Source organism: Anticarsia gemmatalis, chromosome 22 (genome assembly GCF_050436995.1).
Source record: "Anticarsia gemmatalis isolate Benzon Research Colony breed Stoneville strain chromosome 22, ilAntGemm2 primary, whole genome shotgun sequence".
NCBI lineage: Eukaryota > Metazoa > Arthropoda > Insecta > Lepidoptera > Erebidae > Anticarsia > Anticarsia gemmatalis.
Window position 1 is genome coordinate 1,319,179 of NC_134766.1, and position 23,890 is coordinate 1,343,068.

At 35.7% G+C, this 23,890-nt stretch overlaps 1 protein-coding gene across 1 annotated transcript in view; it reads left to right on the top strand.

Annotated features, from left to right (window-relative positions):
* Nucleotides 1-23,890, top strand: part of LOC142982781 (uncharacterized) — a 69,641-nt gene that overhangs the window by 21,140 nt on the left and 24,611 nt on the right. Inside the window, exons 3-12 of the mRNA XM_076129465.1 lie at nucleotides 6,286-6,442; nucleotides 7,545-7,674; nucleotides 8,021-8,241; nucleotides 9,247-9,344; nucleotides 9,745-13,803; nucleotides 15,478-15,570; nucleotides 16,616-16,737; nucleotides 17,181-17,315; nucleotides 17,776-17,857; nucleotides 19,467-19,502. Coding sequence (XP_075985580.1) covers nucleotides 6,286-6,442; nucleotides 7,545-7,674; nucleotides 8,021-8,241; nucleotides 9,247-9,344; nucleotides 9,745-13,803; nucleotides 15,478-15,570; nucleotides 16,616-16,737; nucleotides 17,181-17,315; nucleotides 17,776-17,857; nucleotides 19,467-19,502 — 5,133 coding nt within the window. The remainder of the gene's footprint in view (nucleotides 1-6,285; nucleotides 6,443-7,544; nucleotides 7,675-8,020; nucleotides 8,242-9,246; nucleotides 9,345-9,744; nucleotides 13,804-15,477; nucleotides 15,571-16,615; nucleotides 16,738-17,180; nucleotides 17,316-17,775; nucleotides 17,858-19,466; nucleotides 19,503-23,890) is intronic.

The window sequence follows — 23,890 nt, forward strand, 5'->3', positions numbered from 1 at the left end:
TAAAACAAAACGTGTCAATCCTCGAGAAGAAATCTTAGATTCTATCTTAGATTTTCTGGCTTAAAAAAACATTTTGAGATTTTTTACTAGAAAATGATGATACGCCATATACTTTCGATTATTGATAGATCTTCAGTAACAAGTTCAAGAATCCTCTAATAAAATGTAATAAATTGATAAGAAAAGGATCGTTCCGGGACCCATTTCAAGTAATCATGAGTAAGTTGAAAGCTGTTTTTATTGAGTTATGTGATAGGTTTTGGTTTAGGTAAAAATCTTCTTCGGAAAATAGAGCTTTAATGCATTCTAAAACTGGTTCCCCACGGGGGTCATACTGCTCGCTATTGGGTGCTGGAACTGCTGGTGGGTGCGGTAGCGGGTCCAAGGACAAATAATATATAACAAAGAAATATTAAACTGGTATAACTAATGGAGGCAACATAATTTATATTACCTATAAAGCGGACCATAATAGATTGGAAAAGATACGAGAAGAATAAGATTTAAAACGTATTTATTTTGATTCAAATCATACACTTTCCAAATACTTGTATTTCTATACTGATACAAAAAGTCCCAGTAAAATCTGTACACGATATAATTCCGCAATGTTATCTGTAAGACTTAGCAGATTAACTTTTATCTGCAGCGTGTTTATCCAGTTGTTTTGCAAGGTGGACAGTACCAGTCCTAGATATGCTATCTGGATTAGGAAAATACATATAAGAGCACGTGCTTATATATGTTTTTGGCTAGCTTTGGTACTTGTCACGAGCTGTTTTCAGTAACATTTTCACAAGAAGAAACAGTGGTCTTGGTATTTTCTGTTTTTTTTTTATTTTGTCCTATGGTTATTGGTCAACCTAGTGTCAAATTACACAAGCTGCCCGAGAGATCTTTGCCGCGCCTTACTGACTGTACCGTTGGTCCCGGATGTGGTCTACTAAGATCCACATCCGGGACCAACTTTTAACGTGCCCTTAAAAGCACGGAGACGTTAAGTCCAAATGCCACTATGCGGTCACCCATGTATGACATGATCGCGCCAAGGGTTGCTTAACCCACTGATCATTTTTCGATGCAACTTAATATTTTTTACTGCCATTTTCCATAAAAATATAACTAGCTGTTGTCTTATTAGACATCGCAACTATATAGTTTACTCAAAGATAATCAAACAGCGTTGACCTATATTTTATCCATTAACTTCTAAATAAATAAGGAAACGAAACAAAATGGCTTCTCGAAGACTGAATCTGACACACTCAAGAATAAATTCATATAAATTCTACGTTTACCCGTTTATTCTCGAATATTCTATAAAATACAAATATATCCTTGTAATATTAAATGTAAGACATTCGGAATTCTCATGATGCGTCAGCATTTACTTTATATCTTTCGTATATTTTTCCATAAAATGTTCCTCTAAATCTCAACGCCATAAAACTCCTTTTTCAGAGCAATAATAATAATATACGGCTACGCTTCATATTCTATTACCTACGAACAACCTCATACGAACGTACCTTTATATAATCCAACATTTTTTAGAGAGTCTTGTATGCAAGGTTCGCGGCATGCAGAGGTATACATAATTGTGAATTTAAAACAACAGTGACCCGTAGACTTATGTAGCTGACGGTGGCCTGTTTGATACAGCTATTTAGTGTAAATAGATAGAATTCTTAATTATAATATAGATAGTGCTAAGGCTCCCTATTAAGTTGTCGGACTATGTGTTAGGCTTGCTACACACATATTCGATTCGGCATATTCAGTTCGGCAATATTTATCAAACAACAAAACCGACTCGAAGCAATTACTACACTTGTTCGGCTTGAGCCGATCGGGTAGTTCCTTTGCCAATCGTCACAATTCGGTTTGAAGATTCAGGTGCGGCGATGTCGAACAGCATTTTTCCCGTATATTCATCCACATATATTCGGGTTTGCTCGGCTAGGCCGATTAATGCCGAAGAGAATATTTGTATAGCAAACCTTGCGAGGAAAACGTGAGGATTGCCAAGTAAATAAACAGTACGAGATCGTGACTCATAAGATTAGTTCTCTGTTTGTACAGTTTTTATATAGACTTTGTGTGTAGCCTTTTACCGCCTTATTAAGATTGTTTTGATGCTAGTGTTAATATGTTGAGTTGATTTATGATATATGGTTCGTTGTTTAGATCAAATAATTATGTTTATATTTTGACTCATATTTTACAGTCTACGCGGCTACTTTCAGGTATTAAGTTAATTCTTTGTTCTTCATGCAAACACTAGGTTTTTTCAGTCTCTTTAAGAGAGAATGGGTCATATTTTCTCGCGTTTGGAACAATTTTTACTGGTACTCTGCTCCTATTAGCCGTAGCGTGATGTTATATAGCCTATAGCCTTCCTCAATAAATAGGCTACCCAATAGCAAAATAATCTTTTATTTCGCACAGTAGTTCCTGAGATTAGCGCGTTCAAACAAACAAACAAACAAATTCTTCATCTTCCTAATATTAGTATAGATACAATAATGTTTAACATTTCTTTTTCTCGCCAAGCTATATAGCCTGTTAGCATTTCGACATCACAAAAACAGTTATAATAACTAAAGTGAAAGAAACTCCCTAAAAAGCTAAAAAGATACTCAGCCTACGTAAATGGTAATAGACCATTAGAGCGTTATTGGGCAACCCTAAAAGCAACATTAATAATAATCAGTCAGTGTACTCGGTAACAGAGGAAGTTGGTGATGATATGGTGTTATTCAATTTCACCGTGACCGACATTAGGAACGTTTGTGTTCTGTTATTTACTATGTTGAAAGGTTTCTGGGGATTTTTGTAATAGTGTGGTGTATGGATAAGTTAAATAAGTTTTACGTTTCAAGGTCATTTATGTGTAAGATGCATGTTATAACCGACGGTCCCGTATGACAAGATGTATGTAAATGAAACAAGGGAAGTTTGTAAGGATCATACCAAGTGGCATTCTCTGGTAGGTGTATACTTATGACAGGCACTATGGATTCTCAGTCAAGATTATTCTGGTGGTCATAGGAATACGTGAAAAACATCTGATTTGCAAATCAAGCTGATTGACTATGATGATAACTTTTTAGAGCGTCGATAATATAGCTGCAGATTTGGTCACTCCAGAAGACAGTCTTAGTTCGTGTTGCGCCGTTGATATCTTTGACCCAAATAGGCAATATCCATGGCTGATCAGTAACCACACTTTATGTCCCATTACCCTGACATTATATTATTATAATATAAAAGGATCGATAAGTTCGCGTGATAATTGATGGTGGTGTGAAGTATTTGTGTTAAAGTGTCGCACTGCGCAGTAACCATGTCTTCTAGGTCATAGAAACGAAGGTTTTATTGCGAATTCTCATAGTTTTGGCTCGAATACTCGTTTAAACACGAACGAATGTAGTTTTGTAAAGGTTTTAATATTAAATAGACTGTATAATGTTTCTAAGTGGAACATACGAATTGCTTCAACTACATACAGTTCCTTTAACAATGAATTTCTAGAATTGATAAGTTTTGGAACTTGGAACTGCTCGTGGCAATTTGGCTGCCGCCGTACAGATTGTACTGTACTTGAACAACGCAACTGAAGTAAAGATTTAGATTTAGATAGTTGACTATTGCAAGTTACGTTCCTTTCCATATTTTAAAGAACTCCTTAGGCTAGTCCTGTCCCGTTGGGGAAGCAGTAACCCAGATCTTCTGAGTTGGGTATCGGGTCTGTGGGCTGCTGGTCAGAAAATGTATATTAGCTATGACAAAGGTTTCAATTTTGAATTAAAAGTGTTTAATTTTAGAATGGATAAGTTGATGCCTAAATTAAGGTTATTGAGAAGACCTGGCCAAGAGTTGCACTAAACAGGAATGACTGGTGAGAAAGGGGAGCTTATGCCTTGTAGTAAGCAGAGAAAATAAGATGATGGTGATGATAATAGAAGTGTTTTGATGGGAAAATTAGATCAGAGTTTGGGAATGTATGTGCCAAATAAATGTTCTGATTCCGTTATAAAAATAAAGGAAATTCTAGACTGTCTGAAAGCTAAAACTGCCCACGCAGGTACCATTAATCTCAACTGTAACATATAATGACGTATGTAACTGTCCTCTGCCATACACCCTGGGGAAATGCCAGCGTGATATTATAAACATTTCATTACTCGAATACGTTGTTTTCCATTAGAGCCCTTTGTTTATTTTATGAAATTGCTGTTTACGTAATAACTTGGTACTTAATTAAAATTTTGTTAATTTATTAAATATTTTATTAGCGAAGGCTGTATTAAGAGTTTGTAGCTATTGTTGTCAATCTACTGATCTGAAAATGATTTTCTGTCGCGAGATTTCAATTTTGATACAAAATATACAAGTCTCATGCAGTATAGCTTAATATCTTTAAATATCATTAAAGATACTATGTTCAATATTTTTAATATTAATGGATAATCTTACTATAAATGTTATAGATGTGAAAAAATCCAACGCTGTTAACGCATACGATTTTTAATCAGTGTTGAAGTTCCTCTTGTAAACGCCAATCATCTCTTTCCTATACCACTTTTGTCTAAGTCTTTCCAATAAACTTCACTATGATCGGCATATAATAGAAACTTGCTCACGAGATTTTTTCCATTGGATTCTGCGTTGGAAATAAAACCACTGGCTAGATGGAAGCGATATTTTTCTCCTGTTTGTAATGCCAATAGCAAGGAATGCTATTAACCTCTATCTTTCATTAACTGAGTAGAGAGCCTTGTACACAAGGTTTACGGCTGGAGCAGGTTTACAAAATTCAGTATTAGAAACATCAGCAACTGTAGGGTTATGTAGCTGACGATGACCTGCTAATTTATATTAAAAATATGATTAACAATTATAATCTAGATAAATCTCTACCAAGGTTCTCTAGTAACTTTTTAGACTATAAGTTCTCAGTTTCAAATTCCGACGCCTTAAGTTTTATGTCAAGAAACTCAAGTTTTCCCCAGGGTTTGGAAGTTGAGGTCATAGATCTCCATGCCGCGAGGGTCTACGTACTTTTCGCCGGTCACGTCAGACTACCTACGTCCCAAAGGGTTATAAGAAAAATAATCGAGTGTGACTGTTTATAAAGAACTTCCGCAAAGCTTCAATGAAACTAAATCATTAGAGAGGAACTTAGTCTTTATTCCTATGTCCTCAAGAACATTGACAGAAAATTTTCTATGTCCAGTCTCTAATCAGTAAAACAATCTATGTCAATCACTTTTATAGTAACTTGAACTCGTTCAGGTCATAGTAATTAAACGTTAGGTACTAGACTTTCGGCTCCTGACCCCGTCTGGCCAAGACTGTGGTCTCAATGTCAAGGACCCTAGCCCACTTGGAAACTGGTCTGACTGCTATAAATATTTTTTATTTCTTTACGACAAGGTTAAAGTACTTTTGGTGTGCTTTAGGTCTAAGGCTCGTTTTATTGTAATTCTTTGAACATTCAAAATATATATTTATAGTCATAGCCATTTATACACACATGGCATTAAGGTTCTTTGTATTCTGCGTAATGTTAAAAAGAAGACGTTTTTTAATATGTACTTATTCAAGCATTTCTTTCAAGATATAGGTAAACTTAAGTAACATTTATTAAACGGCCGAGTGCCTAAGCGGTTCGTCATGTTGTTACACGAGGAATATTTGATTTCATCGTTACCTCTTCTTTTTAAAGGAAAAAACACTCGAAATGTTCCTAACTTTTTTACCTTATTATTAATCAACAAGCGTTTCTCGTAACTTTTTCCAAACTCATACATTGAATTCCACTGGCCGGCGAGCCTATCACGTATATCAGTTAACTACTAGTGTACGTCAAATTGATGATCATTATTCATTACTTTGCGGCTTTGAGATAACGTATTTATCATTATCATCTAAGGAAGAAAACACTGCAAAATTGCTTTCAAGTTGTTGTCAACTCAGATACGTGGTAGCTCCCCAGCAGCGCGACAGCAGTAGCTTAAATTTTAAGTTTTAAACTCTCGCGTTGCATGTTTAATGTATAATAGAATACGGGATTTAACGCGAACACACACTTTACCTTAAAATGCGTAACGTTCCGGCGCAGGTTGCACTCGCCGTGGTCGCAGGCTGACTCTAGCTGAGTCTGGATAGAGTTAAAAGCAGGTAGCAAAGTAAATTGCGTGTTCGCGTTAATTTCCGTATTTTATTTTAGCTTAAATTATGTTTTCCTATAATAATGTATTTCTTTGTGATATGTTACAGGGGAACGTCGTCGGGGTGCAGCGGGCCGGGCGGCGGTGCTCCGCAGGGCTCCGTCCGACTCGGACTGCTCCGGAGAGACGGCGTCCTTGTCCGCCGACAGCGGGGACCGCGCCCCGCGGCCCCCGATACAGCCTCCACGCAGTGGCAAGACTAGAAGGTAACATGAACATCATACACTATATCCTTGCTTCTTTTTTTTGTAGAAGAAACGACTTCTTCAGATGCTGTTCTGCCCATGCGTGAAACCCAAGTTTTTAGTATTGAATGAATATTAGGATTATATTTTTACACTGTAACAGCAACCTGTAGCACCAACGACCCCTTCGATCGCAAGTTCGAACTTGCTTCTTGCGGTGCTTTTAAATCTACCTACAGTTTAATTGAATTCTCACGATTTTTAATTGCGAATTTTACACCTAGTTAAAATAAAAAAACTGTCTCGTAGTCTTTGAGTTTAACGCTGATCAGTCAGACAGACACAAAAGAATTCTATATAATGTAGTGAGGTGAAGCTGGAATGTGGATGTAGCTAGGTACAAAGTATTCCCAATTATTTCTTGAACCGCTCGAGGCGTTAACAAGCTAACAGTCCTCATAATGGACACAATGGCTACCGGTTGTCAAAGGCGTTCATAACCAATTTGTGTACAATGTACTGCACTTACAGTCAGTAAACGACAAGCAGGCTAAGTGAGAATTACGATTTCTAGAACATTTTCTCTTTACTATATACATCTAACAATTGTGTGTTACGATAATTTCAAGCCAGTCCATCTACTGTTATCTCGAGCATACTATGACACAAAATTAAACTTAAAAATGTAATAACGTACATACAATCACGCCTTTTCCCCCATTGAGGTAGGTAGAGATCAAAAACCGCCACTTCATACGATACTTACAATCTTGAAAATATAATTCTTTTAATATTGTCACGGTATAATAGTACGTTTTTCCAATTAATTAACACCAAATCAATAGTCGTCAACAATTTTCCTGTAACAAATTTAAAATATAATTGCCTGTACTTTGTTGTCGTAACGATAACGCTTAACATGTTTAGTACCATTTAACTTTAAGGTTTGTTTTTATTCAAACATAATTTCACGATGATATTATACCGTATATTGTACCGTACCGTATTTTGGCCGAGTTTTCCACCAAGTTACACTGGTCTTAGTCACATACTGCTCTCAAATCAAATTGTGTACAAGTTTCGTTAGATCAAAATCGTTAATATAAATATTGTATGCTTCCAGTCGTCGCCGCGGCAGTGAGTGGGAGGTTCTAGAAGGTTTAAAAGACGGACAGCGGTTTGAGAAACGGCCGGACGTCTTCAACGGTTACCTGCATAAGAAGAGAAAATGGCCACTCAAAGGATGGCACAAGGTAAATATCTCTAATATCAGAATCTATTAGAGTATATAAGAATAGTTCACTGCCCCTTTTTTACTTATTCTTTTCGTTTATTTTTTCTCCATATCTCGAACAAACCAAAGACCACTCTTTTTGCAGTTTAATGTATAATACAGCACGTATACGCCGGTACATTAACGTGCACATGTATGTACGTATACGTTAAAAGCGACGACACCCGTATTTTTACTTTTATGACATTCCAAATACAATACTCTAGTCTTTAAAAATTGTAAACGGGAGCCTTCTATAAGAACGCTACCATTAACCAGCAAATAACATTGTATTTTAACGAGTAAATAATCTCTAATTCTTCCAGCGTTTCTTCGTAGTAGACGGCGGTATACTAGTCTACGCACGATCCCCGACAGACGTGGCCCGCGGTCGTCTCCACGGCTCCGTCGATGTGGGCCTCAGCGTTATATCAGCTAAAGCGAGACGTCGGCGTATAGATATAGACGCCGATGAGTTCATATACCACCTCAGAGCGAAGACGCCCGATGTCTTCCGAACGTGGCTTAACGTGCTCAAAGCTCATAGGTAAGTTTACGAACATGCCCGATGTTTGCCGAAGTTACCCGATGTATGTTGGTCTTAGTGTTATATCAGCAAGGCGTTGACGTATAGATATAGACGCCGATGAGTTCATATACCACCTCAGAGCGAAGACGCCCGATGTCTTCCGAACGTGGCTCAACGTGCTCAAAGCTCATAGGTAAGTTTACGAACACGCCCGATGTTACCCGATGTATGTTGGTCTCAGTGTTGTATTGTTGAGGCGTCAGCACATAGTTATAGATGCCAATGAGTTAATATACCTCCTCCGAGCGAAGACGCCCGACGTCTTCCGAACGTGGCTCAACGTGCTCAAAGCTCATAGGTAAGTTTACGAACACGCCCGATGTTTGCCGAAGTTACCCGAAGTTGGCTTTAGTGTTATATCAGCAAGGCGTTGGCGCATAGATATAGACGCCGATGAGTTCATATACCACCTCCGAGCGAAGACGCCCGATGTCTTCCGAACGTGGCTCAACGTGCTCAAAGCTCATAGGTAAGTTTTATACTGAAGACCAACATTATCAAGTTTAATTAATTCTGTGATGTGAGCGGAAGTGTCCGCGACTGCTGATCACGAGGTCTCGAGTACGATTCCCGAGTCATAAAAAGTTTTGTCAAGTCATAATGTGTTTTTTTTTCTAATTTCTTTTAGAATATTCTCAATAACAGACTAAAGCTTTAAACCGGTACAAAGCAATACACTCGCATACATAGGACTGACATTGTAAAATGGTGAAACATTTGTTTTATTCATTTCTCTCCCTTACAAAACAAGTTCAGCATAGCTCTTGTCTCAAATAATAATTTATACATAATCCCAATAAGCAATCAAAGTTACCATATTACAAGAAAAAAAAACATTCTACAATTTATCGCTATTTTGTGCTTATTTAGCGGTTTATGCCACCTAACAGCCAACCTAACTAAGACGAAGGAGCGACTTACAGAAACGGTCTTCATAATTTCTAAATCTTTCTCTCTTTACAGGTTATACCGCCAACACCTGCTCACGTTCGGTGCGCGGGAATCAGTCCCAAAGATCCACGCGCCATTAGACGATCTCCCTCCTACTGACAACTCATCTCGTAAGTACATAACACTTATATACATACAAACTTTATATACTAAGCATGTGTATAATGGGGTAGTTTGGTTTTTATATTCTGCACGGAATGATTTTTTTAAAGTCTTTTGTAGGAATAAAAGTATAGTGATTTGCAGTGTTTTGTCCCTTTTGTTCTTAGGCAACTTGATATAGAATAGAAAGGGACTTTTAGGACAAATATTGTCATTTAGAGCTACAAAAACTAAGGTCTATTTAATTAGTTGGATTTTGACAGTACAAAAATACTGTCTTAGACATAGCTTAGGTTTCTCTATATCCCTTATTTATTCAAAATTAGAAAGCCATTCTAGTATTTCCAAAATATTATTAATTTTCCTATAATTTCCCGTTCCTCACCTTTTCTCCTTCCTATCCCAAAGGTGCAACCTCTCAAACGTCACTAACAAGTTCAAGCGAAGATTATTCCCTAGACTGCTTTCCGGAGCCAAGCAACAGTGACTTCCACCCCCATCACAATAAGGTTCAAAAACCTAAATCAAGGCCTAAAATCTTCAACACAGAAGAGAATAAAGTACCCTTTCAGACTCATAACAGCTTATGTTCAATGGATTGTGTGTACAGAACGTTTGACAAAAAAGATTTGAAGAGACGGAAAAGTCCCGTACTCGGTCAAAAGTCTCCTAACTTTTCTTTGAACAGTACTGATGCAGAAAAACACTTACTAAGCACTGATTTAGATACTAATTCGTTAAAAAGTACGGACCCTAGTGGTAATACTGAAAATATGAGTACTCCAGTCTATATACCAGATCCTCCGTTACCAGAAAGACGGTTTTTAGATAAACTACAAACTACACAGGCGTATTATTTCTTTGCTAGAAAGAAATCACGCTGTATAAGTCCCGACGCGCCAATGAAACGAAGTCGGAAATCTACAAATTTAGTCAAATATAGAAATTTCCTTGACGAACCGACTTTGAAGAAACCTCTGAGTAAATGCATGTTGTTAGGTAAATACAAAATTAAAATGTCTAGGCAAGTGGATACAGAACACAGTGAGGACTTAACAGTTAATTGTAATACAGTAAATAAGAAGAAAAGTCGTGAAGAGCAAGTTGCTGTTTGCGATGAAACAAGGAACAAGTCTTTACAAGACGCTATGACGTCACCAGACTTCGACAGCATCACTCAAAGACTAATGAGAACCGTGTTTCAATACAGAAATAGCGACGCAGACGCAATGGATTACATCAAACATGTCATAAAAGACTTGTACGACGAACGAATGACAGACTTACATCCTATTAAAGAGCTATTTCGAAGTTTACTCGAGTATTGGTTAAAGAATACTTCCTTAGAACCGTTTAGAAATGCAATGACACATTCCCAAGCGATTAGTAGGCCGTCCAATAAGTATTTTACCCAAGACGAGTACCTTTCAAGCGTTTATATAAATAGGGTTACGAGAGAAACTCAATTTCATGAGCTTAGTGATAGATTTACTGAATACAAACATAGAAAGACTAACACTACGGCCAGGCCGATGGGAAAAATGACTAATACAGAACAAACTAAAACTCCTTTATGCTATAGTCCAAGACGAGATACGGAGAGCTTTGAAAAGGAACGTCGTATACAAGAGTTAGAAAGATTACTGAAAAACACAGTCTATGTAGTTGAAACATCCGGACATACGCAGAGCAAAGAAAACGATATTCGTATAACAAAAACTTTGATAGATAATATAGGGAAGTTATCTGAAAAATCTGATTTTAATAAACCTGAAGTAAAGACTGATAATTCTAATTCTTCAACTGAGAAACTACAAGAGACTATAAATCATCTTATAAGTGAGACGTCCATGTCTGCTGATTTAGCTAAAGAATTTCTAAGTGCGTACTTAGATGTACTACTTCATAGTGATACTAGTATGACGACTACTAGTTCACAGTCGAGCGACAGGTCTGTAGTATCGAAAACTGACCCTGAATGCGAAGTCCAAACAGAATCAATTGTTAAAAAAGTATCTAAAAGTGTTACAACTTTAGGACCAGAAAATGAAAAACCAAATGAAGATATAGACCCAGGACAATTGTATTTGAAAGATATTTTAGATAAAGTAACAACTATATTCAGTCCAGTAAAGAAAAAAGATGAAAAGAAATGGGACAGTGATAAGTCACAGACTGAATTGAGCATCGGTGATGGTCAGAGTACTAATCAGAAAGACAAAATGAATTCTGTCAAAGACTATCCCGGGAAAAAGTTGATTTATGAAAATGTTGATGAAAATTCCGTTGTTATTGATTTGTCTAAGTATGATTTAGAACAGATATCTATGATGAGTGACCCCGCGGTTAAAGGAATGATGTCAATAAGTATTAAATTGAAAGAAAAGCCGCCGAATTCAACTAGATCTAAACGCACTAGGTTGAACTTAAAGTTCTCAGATTCGAAGCGGTTGCTTAACGAAGTAAAGAAAGATAAATGGTTGAGTCATTTACATCCGAATGATACTAATTCTAACGAACTGTTTGTCGACAAAGTTCGTGCGAAGAAATCTCACCGGAGTTTTGCAAAAGATTTTGAATTAAAACCGTATTTAAGTAGCAGTGATGCGACGAAACCTTTCAAAGTGACACACGAAAGCGAACATTCTTTGGACCTCTCGTTCAATAGCAGTAACGCTTTTCACAAAGATTACGATAATGATGACCAACAGTCGTGCTATATCATGTCTTTTAAAAAAGCCGCTTTGGCGACGAAGTTTCAGTCTAAAAAAAAAGTCCGGCTGAAAGACTGTAACGGGCTTTTCGAGAGTAAAAGTCCGAGCCCTCGAAGAATATCCCATGCGAAACCATCACAGCTGACGGTGTTCGAAAAACCAGCTCCGAGGGTTATAGATGAAAAGTTCATTTTATTATTGTTGGAAAATTTGACATTGCTATCGAAAAATATACCAAGTTTGCACAAAGAGATCAATACTTTGTATATGAAGTTGAGGAAAAAACATGAGAAAGTTGTTAAAGCCTGTTGTAATATTCAAGGATTGAGTCTTTTGGGCAAAATTTATAATGAAGATTCTTGTAGTTCTACTAACAGGGAAGCGGCAACACAGTGGGATAAAGCCATATCTACCGTATCGACATCAAAACTGTTTAAAGATTTATTGAATGTTAAAGAATTCGGTACGAGTACAAGCTCTTTAGAAGACGTTGGTAAAAAACCTGTTAGCGATAAGAAAATAAGTGCCCTAATATTGAAATTAATACAACATTCGGCTTCACAAACTGAAGACTTTAAAATTAATGATCAAATTGTGAAGAGAAAGTTAAAAGACCAATCAATTGATAACCCACAAACAGATTTCGCAATCAGAGTCGATATTGACAAAGTAATTGAGAAACTAAAAGCGATGGATAAAACTAAACAAATATTTGATAAAAAAGCTTTTGAAAAACAAGTACCCGCGGATGAAAGAGCTCTAGTTAAATACAAACCTATGGATAAAGAGAGGATTATTGACAAATACAAGCTGTTGTTCGAAAATAAAGTGTCAAATGAAACGAAAGTGTCTGATGAATCGCAAAATGAACATAAATCCATTGATATGTATAAGTTTGCAGAAGAGCCCGTGGAAAAAGAAGCTTGCAAGAAACTCTCGAACAATGACAGAATTATCGATAAGTTCAAAAATATGATCAAAGAACAGGTCAAACTTAATATTGTCGACAAAATTAAAGCCAATGATTTAAATGTAGATGCTGAAAAGAATATCAAAAAGGAAGAGAGGATTATCGCCGATAAGAAAGACAAACCTAGAGACGAAAAGAACGACAATAAGTTTTTCGACAAAGATATTACTAATAAGCGTCATATTAAAACTTTGGTAGAGAAATTCGAAGTAGTTGGTGAAATGGTTGATAAACACAAAACGAAAGATGACAAAGACAAAAGTAGTATTAAAGAAAAAAATATTGATTATATCGAAACGCTAGACAGTGAAATAAACAAACCAACAGATGTAGAAGTAGGTGTAGACAAAGAACAAATTAATGAAGAAATAGTTTTTACTATGGAGAATGCTACGTCCAACCCGAACTGGCATAAACGACTACCGACTAAAGAACGATCTATGTCGACAGTTATCAAGTATGTACTAGATACAAACGTGAAAAATGTGAATCGACAATACGTTGAAATCGATCGAGACAGAACTAAAAGGCCAAAAGTGAAGCAAAGAGACAAAGAAATTTCATTCTTAGCACCTTTACTTAAGGTCTCAACTCAATCGCAGACTGACAGAAAAGCTATGAATGCCAAAGATGGTATAGGTCAGAAAGATTTCAAGGTATTTCATTTGTTTGTTAGTAAGCAGTACTCGGAGGTGTCAAGTTCGATGTCCGATTCGAACATAGACGTGAAAGTGAGTGAAGACTTGAAGACTTTGTACCGATGTAGCAGTGATCCTTCATTTTGTTCCGTTTGAATTGTTTCGGTATATTTATCATGTACATTTGTAGTGTATAGGATTAAACTGTGTTCCGGTTTTATTAGATTGTTGTTTTATTATTTTACTGGTATTAGTACAAATGGGGAACTAAAAATGTATGGTAAAAATATGAAAAGGTTTTAATAAGTGAAGTTAATTCAAAGTTGTGATAGTATGGATCGGTGTTTTGCAAACTTGTAGTTGTGCAGTCAACTGGTTTTGATACAAAGACTGCTATCATCTTACTACTGCACACAAAAAACACGGGTTCGATATCCCACACGAAACATGTGTAAATATATGTTTTGCCTGGTACCACTTATGCTGTAAAAAACTTTTGAGGCAAACTTCAGAGCAAAAAAAAGTGCTATGAAAACTGTATAACAAAGGTACTCATTAATTTGTCATTTAAAGTTAACGTTAGTACATATAGAGTAATAGATGTTAGTATTAGATATTCGTTAGTGAAACTAGAAAATTAGAAAAAGGTTGTATTTTGGATGTAAGATTAGAGGCATAAGCGTTAGGCAATCAGGCAATGGGTTTTAGAATAGTAATTAAATAGATTTAGTGTACCTTTTCACAATATTCAATTATCTCGTCTTTTAATCAGATAACCTTTGACAGATACATTTTTACATTTCCTGAGATACTGTATTGATAAATCATCTGTTAGTGGATGATAATGTCTCTTTTCAATTTAATAGTTTGTAAAGTAAATTGAAGAGACAACATTATTATCTTTGGAAAAGCTGTGCTCGAATATTGTGAAATTAACTTTAGAATTACTATTAGTTTAGTTCTTAAAAAAATATTCTTGCATGAGTTTTGAACCCCCTTTAGATATTGAATAATTAACAGTAACTAAAAGTATTAAGAAGTTTGTGCCCCAAATAGATGAATTAAAAACTACTTTCTCAACGAATCTGATAGCAAAATCATATTTATGTACTGTTAGTTATTTTAACTCAAACATAGTCTATTTAGCAAGAACTACATATGTAATTTTTCTACTAGATATTCGTACATTCTTTGTTGTTATAGCTTCGAACACAGAATTTGATGATCTTCACTTGTAGATTGTTGGAATTAATATTTTGTAGATGTTCTCTTGCTAAATACACTTTTATCTTGGCTCATGCACTTCCATTGTATTTCCATGCAAGTATGTGGATTTGAGTGGTTTGGAATATATTTCATAGAAAAGTGTATCTTATATTTAGAAACGAGAGACTCACTCATATACAAGCCTCTTTAATTTAAATCTGATCTGATCAAACAGCCGACAGACGATCATATTGTTAACAATAACACAACATTGATTAAAAGTCTTGTACAGTGTTTTTATACAAGGAACAAATCCAAACACTTATTTAGCACCAGGACAAATTAATAGCCAATATTTACATATATCGTACAGAATAATTTCACAACTCATAAACGTACATATAACTTCCTAACTTAGCTTAGAAAAACTAGTATTTCTTCTATTTTTTTTAAAGACATCTCCCGCACTAAGAATTACTATTGTGTCGCGAGAACTTTTCCAAACATACAAACAACGGACACAAAGTACAAACAACATAGTATTATAATGTTGCTGATATATTCCGAACCACGAGAGTCCCCCTGCCCCCCACATTGACGTGTTTATCCGTAGGGCTGTTAAGCCCGACCACGGCGCCCATCCGCGGCCCTCAGGCTGGCTTCGTGTCTGGCACTCCGGGCGGACGGCTGGCTGGCTGGATTATAGGTAAGAAGAAACACTGGTATAAAACTATGCCAGGGAGATGTTTAAGCGCGTATTTAAAGACTAATTTGGATTTTATTTTATGACTAGCAGACTCGCGCAACCTCGCTTGCGTCACATAAGAGAGAATGGGTCAAATTCTTTCCCGTTTTTATAAAAAAAATACTCTTACTCTGCTCCTATTGGTCGTAGCGTGATGATTTATAACCTATAGCCCATAACACTAAAATATTTTTTTCAATCGGATCAGTAACTGTAGTTCCTGAGATTAGCGCGTTCAAACAAACAAACTCATCAGCCTTATAATATTAGTATAGATAACTTCAGTTTTGTTTGACTCAAAAGTATTTCATGTGTGTATAATAATATGTACTCGTATATAGTCGTGTTCCTGTCTACTTTTGTATGTTTTGGTTCGAGAATAAAGTTAATGAGGTCTTTGAATATGCGCTTAGAACAGACTTTATCAAGTTGTTACAGTGATGTTTAAATGAAAATGAGGTACACGTTTGCATATCAATGTATATAATACTTTCTGATATTTGTTTAAAAATAGTCTAAACGCTGAAAATTCTTAACGTTAAATGCAAACGTGTGTCTACAAAAACTGAAGAAGACTTTCTATATTTTTAAACTCTACCTGTCTGTTATTCACTTTCTTCAAATCGCTATCAGAATTTCCTTTTCCCAAGTAGAACTTTAATGAAATACGGTGCATGACTTTGTGTTGAGCATAAGTATAGGCGAAAGCATTTTTTGCATGTGATAAGTTATTGCCTTCACATGCTTTTATGTAGTTCCGATTGATATTAAAGGTGAGCTACGAGCGGTTTTACAACAGGTACGAAATCTAGGCGGCAGTATATAGTTTGTGGTATAAGCTTTTAAGATAAATACAGGCAGAGCCAGCAGAAAAGTAAAGTAACAACCGCTTTTTGTTGCAGAGGTATTTACGCATCCTTAAGAACTTTATACGTAACTAATTTTAATTCGTTCGTTCGTTCATGTACCATGGTTATACTTACATACGTTGATATACTTGTCCCAGAATCTGGTGGTCCACTGGAGAACGCTTCGAGAGAGCTGGGCCAGGCTCAGCTGTCGGTGCAGCAGCTGCAACGACTGCTCGACGCGCTGGAGTTGCAGCAACAGCTGCATCATGATACTGATGTAAGTAGAACTCTGGAAAAATTACGTATTTAGCACATCCCACTGTAGTGCTTCCGTTAGATGAAGCAATATCTTTTTTCTTTTTGTGTGTAAAAGTAACCTTGAAAAATGAGTACCATGGTTGCTTTATATCACACACATAAACAGAAAGTTTCTCAACGTTCTAGTCGTTCTTAAACATCCTTCATTCTTGCCTGCGTCAGGTGAAAATATGATATTTCCGTTTTTTGGCTACCGCCATTGTTGCTTTTAGCACAAACCAAAACTGACCTCAATGTGTAGGTATGCCAAAATTTCTTTAAAACTTCAAAAATTATTCTAAGCTTGGCTTCAGACTCCATTTTATACTACTACCCAAAAAAACCAAACAATGGAAGCGACTGCTCCAAAGACCACATATAGTTTTAAATTGAAACATCCTAATGAATGTGCTTTGTCTCCAGGTATCTATAGAAGGCGCGTCTCCCAATGTAAAGAAAGACCGGCGCAAGTTCGGTCTACGCAAGAAGAAGTCGAACAGCAAGTGCGCCTCGGTGGAGCTGCAGCCGCCGCACATTGACCCGTCCAGCTCACATATGGTAAGAATCTGATAAAATACTAGTCTATTGAACTGCACAACTTTCTTTTGAGATTGTGGGAAGACTGCATATTAATTTATAGAAAGTCAGTGATCCGAAATATAGACTAAAAAAAATAACATTCACGAAATTTCTTTTCATAGAAAAAACTTTGCTTGCTATTATTTTTACTGTTAACTTTGACTTCAATCTAGAATCTAGAATCACCATCAGATATGTCAACTTATTCATATTATTATGTTAATAAAATTCTTCACAGGCGCAATAGAAAAAAAGTTACAGAATAACTACAAAATATTCTCTTCTAAACCGTCCATGCATCCAAGCAATATCAAGCCAAAATAATATACACGAAGCAGTTTAGCTCTCATTGCCTTTTTCATCTAGTTTCTAAATGGACTACCAAACCAGCCATATTAAATAAGAAAAGAGATTTATTATACTCATATTTCTTCTGCAGGCTCTATCCGCCCTCACAGCGCCTCCCTCTCCCGGCGGCGGGGCCTCTTCCGTACCTAACTCAGCAGCATCTCTTCCTATAGGTAAGACCACATGTAAAAAATGTATGTTTGTTTGTAAATGTGACTGTGTGTGTAGGCGTGTGTGTTAGTCAGCTTTGTTATGCTAGGGTTGTGTACAGATAGAAAAAAATACCCTTTTAGAGTTGAAAAGTGGCCATCATAGTGGAAAACATCAGTCACGATTTTGTCTACTTCTTGGCTATGATATATCGCCCATTTTTTGTAACAAAACTGTTCAGAAAAAAGTAGTAGAGCTCTGAAATGAAGGTTTACTACACATATTTTACTGTACAGACAAGTGACAAAACATTTTTGAAGACACCCAAACAGTCTCCTTGTTATACTAAATACACAATAAAGTACAGATCTACAAAGGCGAAATATTTTCAGATTAACTTCTCCAAAATATATAATAACATATTTTTATTTTACAAAAGGATTCTATGAAATCGGTAAGTTGTGAATGCGCCGCCTTAGCATGGCTGTCTGGAGAAAAAAAAGTGAATCCAAAATGGCGTCCATTTCACGTGCACGAGCTAGGCATGACGAGACCCTCGTAGCTTTGAGCTGAGCATGTGTACATCATAACTTCGAGAATATTCCATTCGTTACTAACATGCTTTCTTGCTCGTTTGTTGAAAAAGAATTTCTAATGTGTTTTTAGGTTGCCAAAGATACAGGTATAGGTTTTGGAGTACAGAAGATGGTGATGATATTTCTAATTCACTTACTTAAGCTTTAGTCTCGTACGTGTTAGACTTCGTGGCCCGTGCTCAATGCCCCGTCGCCAGCTCTTGGTAGGTCTTAACGGCTTTCATGCCTTTGGGCCCGCACCCAACGTTCAGAAAGCTTTATTCAAGCTGCACTTGTTAGCAGCTTTGAGGCCCGCTGTCAATGTCTTAAAGCCTCAAATTGGCCTTAGGCCATGCTGGCTTGAAGTGTACATTGGCTTATAGTGCCTGTGAAAGTCATTGCTAGGGCTCTCTTAGTAAGCAACTAATGCACACGTGAACACTTAAATGCGCGTATCAAAAATTGAGCTAACGAAATAAGGAACGACATTTTGCTTGCGAACCGAGTATTCAAGCTTTACACTGCTAGATTAAAATAGGAACTGAAAAGCTCGGCTTTGATATAAGGCAGTAACGGTCATCTTACAAAAGCATATCAAGCGCATATAGATTGATCAAACCAATAAGCAATAGGTTATAGCGGTTAGAAAGTAGGTAGTCAATTATCTCATGAGAAAACCAAATTCCTTTTAACTATCGAATACAAGCATACTCCTTCACCACAAACATAATTCGATTGTAACTCTTAGATCACTGGTACGTAGCAGAAAAATTCGCTAACGCGCTTCAGGAATCGTTAAATCATACGCAACTGCACCTAGTTCTGCTGATCGCCGCTAGATGGTATTATTCTAAATCAACACTGAGGTTTCAAATGTCACTATGAAGATATTTTGATAAAGAACAACAGGTTATCTCATGAGATCGGCTTGGATACAGACACAGAAAAGCACGAAAGCTTACTCCAGCAGCAAAGACTAAGCTGTACAAGGCTTACATCAACTAAAAGTAAATCTAACAATACATAATAATTATTATCTTCTGTTTTTTCCTTCCAGCGTTTCTTTCTACATTTCTGGCCTCCACTTTAGTTCGTAAGACTTTTTATTTTACGTTTTGAACCCCTTTTTTATAATTCCTTGTCGAACACATCACATTGTTGTATATAAGGCTCACGTTGCTTAGATACATGCTGTATACACGTAAAATTGACCCGAAGGAGTCATTTTGACCCGCAGTGTTTATTTTGACCTAGAACAAAAAAAATGTTACCTATACAAGCCGTCTTACAGGCGCTTTAAAAGCCGGTTTTCACGGCTTTAGAAAACGATGCGTATTTCAAGTTAATAAGCTTATTTGCTAGAGATCACTTGCACGCACCTTTACAGCAAAGATCTAATAAACTTTAAGATCTAATAAGTGCTGATTCGCTTGTTCTTAAAAGCGCGCATTAACAATGCCTTCAAAATAAAAACGAGCTTATACGAAAACGCATCTATTTAGTCAAAGTTTAATTAGTTTTTTCTAAGAAAATATTATTGCTTTCTTTTATATAAATGTTTTCAAAGTTAACATGGCAAATATAACGCTCTTCTTATTCTGGGTCAAAATTATTCACGCGGGTTAATTTGACCTATATTATATACATACATACATAATGCATGGTGTTAGAAAGCTATGAGATAAATACAAGTACATCACATGTAAATTGCTCATGTTGAGTTCCTTGGAGTGAAACGTTTTCATACAAAACTACTTACTGTCATTGTCTTTTCATTCAAATGCTACGATTTTGAATAAGTGCGATATGGATTTTGTGAAGAGATTTTATGCTTCCTTATGAGTCACAGACTGATTCAGCAATTGTCTAAAATTAAGACAACCTGATTTATTTAAGTGCTATTTTTGGTGTCGAGTTCGATAGGAATTTGTTGTCTTTAAAAATTAATCATATGAGATTTTGAAGTTTGAAGTGTATTTTCAGGTTGTTTATTTGACACTCCAAGGAATTGTCGCTATAAAAGGCATTTTAAAGTTACAAAGACATGAAAAGTGGTAACACATTATTAGCTTGCCACAAGTACAACATCATAGCTATGTATTTTGAACCCATCAATAAAAACACCTATGCTAATTACCTACTTAAACATTTCTTCAAAAATATGTATTTATTTGTCACAATGTGAGAAATAATACGGTTGCTTTTTCAACGTAAAAATGTACGAAGTAAAAGCAACTATAAAACCGTTACGGTTACGGGTACGTATACGTACAATTTGCGTGCACGTGCACCCAGCGTGTACCTGAAATAAAGTACTCTGTGCACCTAACTTTCAAAAAAGTTTGAGCTGTTCTAGCGGATTTTAAATGGATCAGTCGACATAAAAACTTATATTAATGAACATTCAAAAAGTCTTGAATACTGGCAATAGTTCAGTTCATTATTATTACGTGACTATAAAGTTATTAAGAGTCTACACTTACAAGAATATAAAAATAATATTTTAGTAATATATTTACCTTAGACACATACACAATCCCTTTTACGATATTTCCTTATCGCAAAAGTAGTAAGCACTCTATAAGATATAATTCAATCTGACCCGAATCTTCTTCAAAGCACTCGTGATCCGATCCGGAATAACTAAAAAGTGCGTCAACAAAACAACAACAGGAAAACTCTCCTTTATGACGTATTTCAGACTAAAACCTGCCGTCCTTATTATCTAACACATAGAGTTCAATATCGCAATACAACCTTGAAAATTATCTCCACACTTTATCAAGATATGAAGGAATCTGAGATGATCATTGATCTTATTACACCTATATGTAACAAATGTTTGAATTTCAACCTTTATAAGTTGGTATAAGGATCAATTTTGTATGTACTTCGTTATCATAGTATAATTTCCATGAGACACAATGACATCGGTCGTTCAGTTTTATGCTAAATTGTGTAATATACGTGCCTATAGTTTGTGTCACAGTCCGTTTGATAAATAAACAAATATACTTGTGTATCTCAAATTAAACATACATATAATAATATGGTGCTTACAGTGTTTGTGTATATCTTGTAATATTGTGTAATTGTTGTGACTCATCATTCGTTGATGATTATTTAGTTACTAGCTGAACCGCGCAACTTCGCTTGCGTCACCTAAGAAAATGGGTCAAAATTTTCCCCGTTTTTGTAACATTTTTCGTTGCTACTCTGCTCCCAATGACCGTAGCGTGATGTTATATAGCCTATAACCTTCCTCGATAAATGGGCTATCTAACACTGAAATAATTTTTCAAATCGGACCAGTAGCTCCTGAGATTAGCGCGTTCAAACAAACAAACAAACAAACAAACAAACAAACAATCAAACAAACAAACTCTTCAGCTTTATAATATTAGTATAGATAAACTGACAGAATTATATGTCTTTTAATACGGGTTTCTGTTGCGTATAAACACAGACAGTTTTATAGTTTTTCTAGTTCAGTGTGTTACAAACAAACTATACTTTTTATCATATTTTGAAACTAAGTGATAAAGTTTAATTGTTTAATATACTCGATAGTTTCACTTACCGTATACCGTATTTTTTTAATGATACTGGCCGTCGTAGTCAAATATCGGCCAGGAAGATAATAATATATAACTGTGCTTTTTAAAGAAGATTTTTATTGCTAAATTTAATGTAGAAAAACGGATCAATAATTCTGTGATTCCAAGTACATATAATTTAGGGTTGCGTGTTAAATAAACCTTGTGGATATACGTGATGTAGAGCTATTAAACTGCTATCTACCAAATTTATAGTAGCCTTTATATTTTGCACTGACTACATATACTGTAGTTTGTGCTAAAAGCTCGAAGTGTGTAGTGCAAATTTAGTAAAAAATCACTGTAAAATTCTACTTCAAGCAGTATTTTTGTGACTATCTGAAGTGCCTATGTATAATAGGTCATGATAGATGAAGATAACGCTTGTATACATTTTTGAATCTACAGTCAATGCAAAAATTCTATGTATTATGAGGCTTTGGTCAACTCATCCCGCTTGATCTCATCCCGCGGGATGAGTTGTCCTAGTACAATTTTTGAATCGGACAACTCATCCCGCTGATATATTTTACGATTTGTACAGACTTGAAAAAAAGTGGCTCCGCGCATTAGGGCTAATTCTCGGTGTGGCAACGGACTCGCTAATGGACTGTTACTCATTATGGCCACAGCCCCTTTCGGCTACTTCTGAATACGGCTACTTCTTAAAATTCGGAATTGATTACGGAAGTAAGTACTACTACTAAGTTTAGTCAACAAGTTTAAAAAAAAATGACGTTTTATTAATTAGTGTCCCAACATATATAATATTCCCCGCGACACAAGAGCAATTCTTAGAGCGGGAGTTGTCATTTCGAATCCCACCCGGAACAAATCTTTGTGTGATGAGCACGAGTATTTTGTTCTGAGCCTGGATGTATCTATTTAAGTATGTATTTAGAAGTATTTAAGTATGTTTATCAGTCATTTGGTTACCATAGTACAAGCTCTGCTTAGTTTCGAATCAAATGACCGTGTGTGAGTCCAATGATATTTATTTAAAAAGAAAGGAAATAAAATATATCGATAAATAAGTGAGTAATAATATTCATCAGATATTTTTAAATATATACAACTTATAACACAAAAAGAACATTTATTTAACCTCATCTCCTACTGTAATAAACTTAAGACCACATTTATAGCAACACTTTTGTTCACGAATGTACAAATATTTCAAATAATACAGTACATTTTTACCTTTTATTTAAAGCGGGATGAGTTGACTAAAGAAAAATAATAAAAATATTAATGTGGACAACTTATCCCGCGGGATAAGTTTTAAGTGGGATGAAATGACCAAAGCCTCTTATAAGTATTGTCTTTGAAAATGGAAGACAGGACTGAAAATTTAAAACTTATGTACAATACTTTGTAATGCAAGTTGAGATAGTATAAAAAAAATAAAAATGGTGTTGCTTTGCTAAAGTAATCAATCAATTTCAGTTGTACAATGTAGTATGTTTATCTTAAAATCTAAATCAGTTAAAGAACTTAATGTGTTTAAGTGACTGAGTGATACCTACATGTAGTGTTTGATAACAGAATGTCTAAGGACAGTGATGGTGTGTTCTTGCCGTTCGCTAGAGTTATATGCCAGTATATTGCTAAAGTGATTATTGAGGAGTTGAGACGATGTAAGTTTATTTTTATTTTTTAAAGATTTATTTCGGTTTTACGTCGTGTTGATATGTGTCGGGTAACCCATTCCATACCATGACCATTTGATAGATAAAACGACAGGAAATTTATGAAAACAACTGCCTTTTCACTTGATATGCTAACCGATACTTGTTTAAGTGAAATTGTTAGAATTTTCTTTCATGTTTACTGAAAAAATGCAACTGATTACACCTTTTAATGATAATATGTATATCGTCTTTGA